The sequence below is a fragment of the Triticum dicoccoides genome, chromosome 5A (assembly GCF_002162155.2).
Source record: "Triticum dicoccoides isolate Atlit2015 ecotype Zavitan chromosome 5A, WEW_v2.0, whole genome shotgun sequence".
Lineage (NCBI taxonomy): Eukaryota > Viridiplantae > Streptophyta > Magnoliopsida > Poales > Poaceae > Triticum > Triticum dicoccoides.
In genome coordinates this window covers 326,365,932-326,376,003 of record NC_041388.1, presented here as the reverse complement: position 1 = coordinate 326,376,003, position 10,072 = coordinate 326,365,932, and the positions used below count along the sequence as shown (strand labels likewise).

General features: G+C 42.1%; 1 protein-coding gene across 1 annotated transcript; it reads left to right on the top strand.

Moving 5' to 3' along the window:
• The first annotated feature begins 4,541 nt into the window (after positions 1-4,541).
• Positions 4,542-9,478, top strand: LOC119301275 (putative disease resistance protein RGA3). The gene is made up of 3 exons (XM_037578222.1): positions 4,542-4,858; positions 6,421-9,281; positions 9,375-9,478. The coding sequence occupies exons 2-3, from the start codon at positions 6,754-6,756 to the stop codon at positions 9,418-9,420; spliced, it is 2,574 nt and encodes an 857-aa protein (XP_037434119.1). The 5' UTR covers positions 4,542-4,858; positions 6,421-6,753; the 3' UTR covers positions 9,421-9,478.
• Positions 9,479-10,072: the final 594 nt, after the last annotated feature.

Below are 10,072 nucleotides of genomic sequence, written 5' to 3'. Positions count from 1 at the left end.
TATAAGAATGTATTGGTTAGAGTCCTCTTCCCCATAGTCCGACGGTGCCGAACGGTGGCCAGAGACGGACATGAGGGTACACTGATCCAATGTCACATAGGATTTCTTTCAAAATATTTATGAATTCTTACCATCTTTCAGGTTCTTTTGTCATTCGCCCTCATTGTTTCAAATTTGTCCCCCAAGGCAAAGACATGCCTCACAGCATGGATCCCGTTCTAGAACGGCGACCCTCAGGCCGAAGATTCATAGAAAGAACAGAAAATCATTTCGCTTTCACGAGGTCAGTCCAAAGCCCCGTAGCATTCTGCGACAGCTTGCAAATCCATGTGGAGAGGAGGGCTAAGCTCATGAGTTCGGAGTTGATGACTACAAGCCCTCCCTTGTTTATAGGGTGGCACAATGCGGCCCATTTAACCATCTAGGAGGCAGTGGCTGCATCTTGGCTTTAGCGTCGCGGCCGATGCCCTTCGCTCGTGGTGTTTGGATTATTTGAATGCACTTTATATTTTTTTTCTTTTTCTCCGGGGGTCTGCATAGGTGAGTTCCTGGAAGTTGCTTCTACAAACTCTTGGGTTTAAATAAGTTTGCTCCATCGAGACAGATGCCCAGAAACCACAACGAGCTTTATGCACGGCGCGTTGCCGGCGCATGCAGAAGGAAGAAGACTTCGGCACCCGAAGAATTTGGATGCATTTTTCGTTTCTATAAGGATATATTTGTAAGGACTTGTGATGCTAAATATTATGGCTTTCAGCCTTTAGAGAAAGGCCCAAACATCCATCGAATGCCAGATTTTTAGGAATGATAAATCAAATGATTTGTATGATAAATTATGCTTGTTGAGGGTGGCAAGTTTAGTTGGCGAGCATGACAAATTTGTTTCAATTCATATTTTTGCCAGAAAATTGTCGTGCTCATCAACTAAATTTGCCATCCACGCGACAATATAAATTACCATAAAAACATTTGACTTGCCGTGCCTAAAATTTTAACATCTGCCTAAAAACATATGACGTCAATTGTTTGACATTTGACATTTCCGTGAAAAAAACTCCTTTCACAAGTTCATACTACCTTTGTCAAAAATGTTTTGGACAAGACTCAAATGGATGTATCTAGCACCAAGTTAGGGTTAGGGTTTAGGGTTTAGGGTTTAGAACGGAAGGAGTACAAAATAATTTGCTCCTTTCACGGATTAGTAAAAGCCGGATCATTGTTAAAAGAGGTAAATACACCAGAGGTCTTAGAACTTACACGCGGCAGTCACTTTGGTGCACAAAATTGTAAAATACGTGTTTATGGTCACTAAACTTGCATGACCGTTCAAACACAGTTACTCTCACTATACACATGCATATCCGTCTATGCCAACGTGGCACGGGCCCGCTGTCAGCCAATATAAATGTTCTTGTATGATAGATCTGTAGAAAAGCCCTCAACTCTTTTTTTATTTTGGTAGGAAGCCCCTCAAATAAATAAATAAAAAATTAGTGGAGCGGGAGGTTTCTATCCTGGACGTTCTGCTGGGTGGCTCGCTTCGCTTGGACAACCACCACACCAACCGTACCTAGTGCTTACTTAGCATGACTACCTTATATATCCTATCAGGGCGGACCCAAAAAAATTTAATGAAGAAATCTATCTTTTTTTGGAAAAACTTCCAATCTATTCATTTTCAATCATGGCAGTACAACAAATACCAGAAATAAAAATTACATCCAGATCTGTAGACCACCTAGCGACGACTACAAGCACTGAAGCGAGTCGAAGGCGCGCCGCCGTCATCACCCCTTCATCGCCAGAGTCGGGCACAACTTGTTGTAGTAGACAGTCAGGAAGTCGTCGTGCTAAGGCCCCATAGGACCAGCGCACCAGAACAGCAACCGCCGCCGATGAAGAATAACGTAGGTTGGAAGGATTCAACCCGAAGACACACGAACATAAACGAACAACGACGAGATCCGAGCAAATCCACCAAAGATAGATCCGCCTGAGACACACCTCCACACGCCCATCAACGATGCTAGATGCACCGCCGGAACGGGGGCTAGGCGGGGAGACCTTTATTCCATCTTCAGGGAGCCGCCGCCGTCTCGCCTTCCTGAACAGGACACAAACCCTAACAGGACAGGAAAAAACGACTGAAAATGGAGCCCTCCCGCCGGCCCTTGGTAGGATCCACCGCGCCCCCATGGCCCTAGGGCCACCGGAGACGAGGCGGACCTGCGGCGGCGCCAGCGAGAGGCAGAAACCCTAGCTTTCTTTCTTGGAGGAGGAGGCGTGCATTTGGAAGCTATGACCTACTCGTACGATGCCCTAGAAAAAACCACTTGTACGATGTCCTGAAAACCCTAATGAAGAAATCTATCTAATAACAATACAAAATGCAACCGGTGGGTTTGAACCTGTGACATGGCAATTCACTCGCGCATAAGCCAACCACCAGGCAAGTGCGACATGTGATGTACTCCCTCCGTTTCAAAATACTTGACTTTCATGTGTCCAAAAATGAATGTACCTATATACTAAAACATGTCTAGATACATCTCTATTTTGACAAAGGGAAGGCATGTATTGTGGAACGGAGGGAGTAGTTTGTATATGTTTTTATCAATCTTGTTCTATATAAGCACGTGCCATTTTAAAAAATGTTTAAACACTGTAAAAAAGTTTGTGTAATTCAAAATATGTTCATGCATTGAAAAAACCACGCAGACAGTTTTTTGAACTATGCGAACATAATTGTACATTGTGTAGACTTCACGATTTTTTTAAATGTGTCACCATTTTTTAAATGCGATGTACATTTCTAAATTTACAAAAATATTTTTCACAGTGCTTAAACATTTTTATAAATACTTGTAGTTTTTTTTAATGCATGTACATATTTTAAATTGCACAAATAATCTTTTATAAAGTTTAAACATTCTTTTAAAATAAAAACTAGTTAGTTAATATAATTCATATATTAAATTGTGTATATCTTTACTCATGACTTATACTCATACCAACAGTCCAAATTTTAAATTATGAATATTGTAAACTATACAAACATTAAACTATACAAAATAGGCGTATAATTATTGAAATGCTTGTATAGTTAAAATAGTTTATGAATTTACTTTTAAAAAGTATTAGTATTGTAATTATACAAACATTTTCACTATTCATAAATATTGTTTGAAAACAATAAATGAGCAATTTTTTATGATCCACAAATTTCTCAAATAAAACGAATAGGTGTAATGATACAGAATGTTTTTAATTATGAATAACTTAAAATGCACATTTTATAATTATGAATATTTTAAAAACTATTTGTGTTATTATTATACAAACATTTTTATAATTCATATTATTTTAGAATAATACATGAACAATATTTGAAAGTTATCTTATTGTTGACATTATAATTTAGATACTATGTACAAATTTCTGAAAAAAAATAAACAAATACAAAATGGGTCGGTGAACCACAACCCATTTCTGCTCGATGAGCGCTTCCATTTTTGTACATTAATTAATCTTAGTTATCCTTAATACTAGTTGTGTACAGATGTGTAATGCACTTGCTGGGACGTGTATTGTACTAGCATTAGGTCAGGCGTTCGGGCGTTCGAGACCTGTTCCCATCGGTGGTTGACTGTTTTTGCGCAAAAAAAAGAAGAAGGGGTTTTGTGTAAAAATGCATCCATGTGTCATTGATAGTGGGCCCATGCCATGCTGGCTCGACGGATACAACCGTGTACAGAGAGATTGACTGTATTTGAACGTATTTTACAACTTTATGCACCAAAGTAATCGTTAGATGCAAGTTCTAAGACCCCTAATATATTTACCTTTTATTAAAAAGAGAAAAATGACCTCGATAAATACTGAACGTTCAGATTTTAAGCATGTCACCTTGAATGCTTTTTCATGACAACTATAGTTGACATGAGAAGACAACTTTAGTTGTTTGTCAAAAAAAAAACTTTAGTTGTTAAAACATGATAACTTTATCCTAATTTCATTCTTTTACAGAAAATTGCCATGAAAAATGTTCGGGTTAACATGCTTTAAATCCGTGTTCAGGATCAATTTTGCTAAGTCTTGACTTAATCGATGCTATATCAACGAGATCTTACATTTAGATTTCTGTAAAAAAAAAAATCAGTTTTTTCTCTCCCTCGTGTTTGTTAGTACTACACCCTGCTTCCATTTGTATAAGGCCTAATGCATTTTCTAAGACTAATTTTGACCAAATGTTAGAGCAATGATATATGACATGCAATTTACACAAAGTATACCGTCAAATTCGTATGTGAAAGGAGTTTTCAATTAGATAATTTTCACATTATGCATGTCATGTACTATTAATCTTATCATTAGTTAAAGGCGATCTTGAAAAATGCATTAAACCTTATATAGATGGAAAGAGAGAGTATGTCATTTGACTTAGACTTGGTCAAATCTTGGTCAACGCATATATGGGTTTATCATTTCCTAGCCACATCCGCTCGGGATTTATCATTTCCGGAAATAAAAAACGAGTGGCAACCCGCAAATTCCATTCCCCTCGCCTTCTCGGGTTTCCGTCGTCGCGACGCTGACGCCGGCTCTCCTGACCACCGCGCCGCCAGTCTCGACCCCTCCAGCCCCTCCCCCATGGCGCTTCCGCCGCCGCTCGGTGAAGCTTCTATGCGCCGCTTGCGCTCGGTGCTCTTCGACTGGGGACCCCCCCTGGAACTCACTTGCTTCCGTCTTAGTCGGGCCGCTTGGGTTAAACTGGGACTGAAATTGACTATGCCATATGCTGTGCTCGGCAGTGGTTCTCTGGCACCGCCGCAACTCTGGCCGACCGCCTACTCTTCAGGTTTGTTGTTCTTCGGCCTGTAGCTCGAAATCTCCACCTGGCCGATTTTTGGTTGGTGCATGTTTGAATGGGAATGGGGATTCCTAAATTGGTGCTGTAATGTGGAATAGTTGGTGCTTAGGCATGGGATGAAAATATTACATTGTTTGCTTCAGAAAAATCCATATACTCTACGATACAAGCACCTCTCCTGCTCGTATCATGCCTCCCCATCATACTGTCACCCATGAGTGGACACTTGTTTTGCTTCTGTGTTTTTAGATATTGATCCGACGTATTTTCTCTGTTTTGTTGCTTGGTTTTACTAACAATCTTGGTACCTGGTAGGTAGGGTGGCAGATTGGTCGCTAATTGCCCATCTATCTAGTCTTTTTTTTTATAGTTTTTGTATTAGTAATGATATCACTTAGTAAGTTAGTACATACTCCCTCCGTCCCAAAATAAGTGTCTCAACTTTGTACTAACTCTAGTTGTACTAAGCTTGACACACTTAGGCCGCGTTCGGCAGTCCTCGCGGAGCGTAGCGCCCGGAGCAGGGTTTAACCAACTCCGCAAATTATGGCGTTAATTAACTGGATTGCCGCTCCGCTCCGGGGCGGAGCCGCGGAGCTGAGGGAATCCAAACGCGGCCTTATTTTGGGACGGAGGGAGTATGACATTGACATGTTGGCCAGGCTGCAGTTGTCATTGTCAAGGGCAATAAGATTTCATGAATATTTTCACTTTCCACAGCAGTATATATGACTCAGAATTTTCCTAGTGTAAGCTAGAAATGGGTGTAAAATGTCAGAATTCAAAAGAATTGTGTCACATGGCTGATCCATGCGTTTAGCATTTCTACCAATGAAGTCCTTACCTAGCAGTCTAGCACTATCTAATCAACTAAAAAAAAGAAGTCATTTTGGACATCGACAATGTCAAGGTGACAGTTTGACCATTAATCTATATGAACGCAATGCACAACGGAACATTTGACTTTATTCTTTCACATGAACATGAACCACACCCGTTTGGATTTCGGGGGTTTGCTTATAGGTTTGTCAGAACTCAGAACTCATTTTTAAGTTTCTTCCGTTGTGTATTGTGGGTGTGAACTTGTCCTTTGACATCTTGCAGTCATACTTGTTTGATCCATCATCTGAGAAGTATCATACCCCTTGGCCTATACTTATAGGTTTTACGCCGAAAAGCATGACACTTTATATTGATAAGGGAATGTTAGTTGTTTGTTCAGGTAAGTATCCACATTTTTAAGCAATTATTGCATAGAAAGTTTTAGTAATACGGATTTAGCTATTCTGAGGATAGCATTTAGCAAAACAGGCTTCAGTTATTGTAGTTCATCTTTTGAGTTTTTTTAAAAGCAAGTTGTATGTGTCTACTCGAACCAAACATGATGCTAGGTCGTTATGGTCAAAATCTACTTCAATGAATTCCTGCTTTTTGGCAGAACCTGAAAACCAGACAGGTCCTTACTCCTTAGTGTAATGATTTGCGTGTGATGGCCTGATGGGTACATGTGGTGTTTTGTGTCACATATTGAATTTTGTTTGTTGCTGCAGGAATGGGATGCTGCCTCTATATGTAAGTGTGTCAAGGAAGTTCATATCAGATGCCAGATTGGAAATGATATACAGGAACTAAACAAGAAACTGGATACAATCATACCAGTAATACAACAGTTAGGACTAGCTGCAGAAGATCAATCAGGAATAGACAGCGAAGTTGCTCCTCATTACAATGAGTCCAATACAATAGGTTGAGGTGTTGGCAGTGACTGCAATGATCTTGTTAATCTGCTACGGAGAGGTGGAGAAGGCGCCCATGTTCTTTTCGCCATAGTTGGAACTATTGGAGTTGGTAAGAGTACTCTTGCACTCAAGATATACCATGAGATGAGAGGTAGGTTTAGAACCAGGTTATGGGTAAATATCTCCAACGACTCCAGGCGCATCACAATATGGTCTGGTGACACATTTAAGGGAAGGGCAGGAATGCCGGAGCAACGTGAGGTGTTACGCCGCTATCTGGATGGTTCTACCAGGAACCTGCTCTTGGTCATTGATAATGTGCGGAAAGCAGATGATTGGAACCAGTTGCTGGCTGCAAATGAAGCATTCCGCCGTTGTGGCTGCAAAGTCATTGTAACAACACGTGACGAGAATGTCGCAAGGATGATGGGGGTGACCCATTTTCACCGTGTCAAGTGTTTGAATGGGGACGATGGCTGGTTGTTGCTCCACAAAACCGCTAATCTGGGAGGGACTGTAGCCACTGGTAACATTCAGGATGTTGGAAGAAGTATCGTGCAGAAGTGTAGTGGCGTTCCGATGGCAATTAGAACAATTGGATGGAATCTAAGGGGCAGGTCCCGGGAAGATGAATGGGAGAGCATACATTCACAAGATTTCATTTCCTCGTATACAGGGATAAGGGACAGTATTGATACGACGTACATGGAGTTGAAGTATCGCGTCAAGCGGTGTTTCCTCTACTGCTCTTTATACCCAGAGCAATTTGTGATCAAGCAGCAGTGTGCCACGCAGCAGTGGATTGCAGAGGGTTTCTTTGAGGGCAGACCAAATTTGGAAGAGGAGGCTGAAAGCTGTTACCAGGAATTAATAGAGAGGGGTCTTCTTCTGCCTGAGCATGAAGCTAATGGTGTGGTGGGAGCAAAGATGCCTACTCTACTGAGATCGTTTGCACTCTATCGGTCAGGCGAAGAGAACTGTGTGGATAATCCTAGTCGTATCAGTAGTACCAGTAAACCATGGCGCCTATGCATCACAGATGAAGAAGCTATAGAGGCCATCCCGGTTTATGTCACTCGTTTGAGGACACTCTTTGTGTCTGCAAGCCCACTCAGAAGAAGCAGCTTGGACCTTATCATTGGAAGGTTTCCGAACCTAAGAGTACTAGACCTTAGAGACACACAAGTTGAGAGCATTCCCAAAACGCTGGGAAGATTGCTGCAACTTAGGTACTTGAATCTTTCGAATACTGAAATAAGAAAACTTCCTCAGAGTATTGGGAATCTGATGATGCTGCAGTTTCTAATCCTCCAAAACTGTCCTTACCTCACACAAATGACCAGCCATGTTGGCCGTCTGGAAAACTTGAGGGGCCTCGACTTCTCAGGGGCACCAGAGCTAAATGATGTCCGTTTCAGACTACTCAAACTGACAGGACTCAACTGCTTGCGTGGTTTTTTTCCAGCTAACCATGGTTTGAAACTCAAGGAATTACATGCACTGCGCAACCTTACAAGCCTCCAGATACTGAAGCTAGGCAGGGCATCAAGCATAGAAGATGCACACCAATCAAGGCTGCAGGAAATGTATCATCTGAAAGAGCTCGAACTGTGCTGCAGTTCTGTCGACCAACCACCAGTTGACGGTCAAGAGCATATGAAAGATGTGTTCAGCGCACTCAGACCTCCTCAGAGTTTGGTTTCTCTCAAGCTAGATGGTTACTACGGCAATGGATTTCCAGCTTGGTTTTCAGTTTCTCACCTTACAGCGCTGCAGCGGCTGACGCTTGATGGCTGTGTCCACTGTCAGCGCCTACCAGCTCTCGGTGAGATGATGAATCTCAAATTCCTGGCTATCATAGGCTTCAGTGTGTTGACTGAGATCAACTATGAGCTTCGTGGGGCACCAGCAACCGGTGTGGCATTTCCACTGTTGGAGCAGCTATTCCTAGGGAGGATGCAGAATATGGTGTCATGGTCTGGTCTTGTAGATATAGACATGCCTTTACTTGAGAGATTACAGCTTGATAGCTGCCCCATGATGATTTCTGTCCCCTCATGGCTCCAGCACTGCACGACACTGAAAAGCTTGAAGATACAGCATGCTGATGCGCTTCAATATATCGAGAATCTGCCAGCACTTAAGGAGCTGCAAGTTCACTATAGTTCCAATCTGAATAGGATACTTAACCTCAGTAGACTGGAGGATTTGAAAATAGTGAGCTGCGCATGTCTGACTGTCGTGCAGGATGTTCCTCTGTTGCGCAACTTGCATTTGGATTTGGGCAAACACACAGCCGAGCTTCCAGAATGGCTCCAGAAGAAACAGTCATTTACTCTCAGGGGATTGGAGATTATCGGCAGCGAGGACCTATTGAACAGATGCTCCTCATCCACCGCGCGCTACGGGCGCCTCATCAAAGATGCAGCTGATCATGTTTATGCGAAATTGCATGGTGGTTCCTTGTACTTTTCGTACACCAAGAGGACTGGCATGTTCTATAGAAGCCGACGATGCAGGGAATGCTTCAGTATGCAAGGCGCAGCTATCCTCGCGGTGCCTGTTGCTCCCCAGAGAGTTCATGGTGGCTGGGAAACATGGATCAAGTACACACTTTGTGCCATCTTCCTCATTGTTTCCCAGTTCTTTGTTCAGTGGGCTGTTAGCTCTAGGTAAATGAGTGGAATTATGTCACCTTTATTCCACTTATTTGATGTACCTTTGCTGTCGCCAAGTTTCTGATATGTGAAAGTTATTTGTTCTAGTGGAACAGGCATGATCTACGGTGTATACCACCTCCACATCCATTGACATAATAACCTGTCAGCAAAATTTGCCATTGGTAACAGGAGAGCTATTTGACAGTCAACAAGAGGAGCTAAATAGATTTTACATCTGTTACAGAGCATCCTTTTGCTGTTTCTCTTAGGAGGGCTATCTTGTGTCAGAAGCCAAAATGGGCGCTCACCTAAGTAGCAAAGCATGCCTCGGTTGAGAGGCCACGAGGGCCTTGGGTGAAACTCTGACTCCCTGGATAGTCGTATTGACTATTGAGCACATCTATGTTCCTGCTATTTCATCAAACTTATGTTCTAAAAATAAAATTCCATTGTCAGAAAACATTTACTTTTAAGCAGACTTTGAGCTTCCAAAGGCTGTTAGTACGTGTTACTGAACGTGGCGGTTTCTCTATCTCTTTTTTACGAGGAAACATAATGTCTTTGAACATGCATATAGAGAGAATGGACCGAACATTAGGTTAAGTTTGTCTCCTATGCGAACTGAGCGTGGTTAGGTTCCTTATGATGCAACCACCCTATCGCGGCTCATGAGAAACCGCCACATGACGCCTAAAGGAGGCGGCGGGAGCTATTTTCAAAAGAAAAATTGATTTGTCATGCTTAACCAGGGAACGCCAGATTTTTAATATTTTCGTATAACAAAAGCTTCAGAAAAAATCCCA

Excerpts from the sequence above, each read along its gene's own strand:
- LOC119301275 (XM_037578222.1), top strand. The coding sequence starts at position 6,754 with ATGAGAGGTAGGTTTAGAACCAGGTTATGGGTAAATATCTCCAACGAC. Across the intron at positions 9,282-9,374 it reads CAGTGGGCTGTTAGCTCTAG|TGGAACAGGCATGATCTACG; the intron begins GTAAATGAGTGG and ends TATTTGTTCTAG.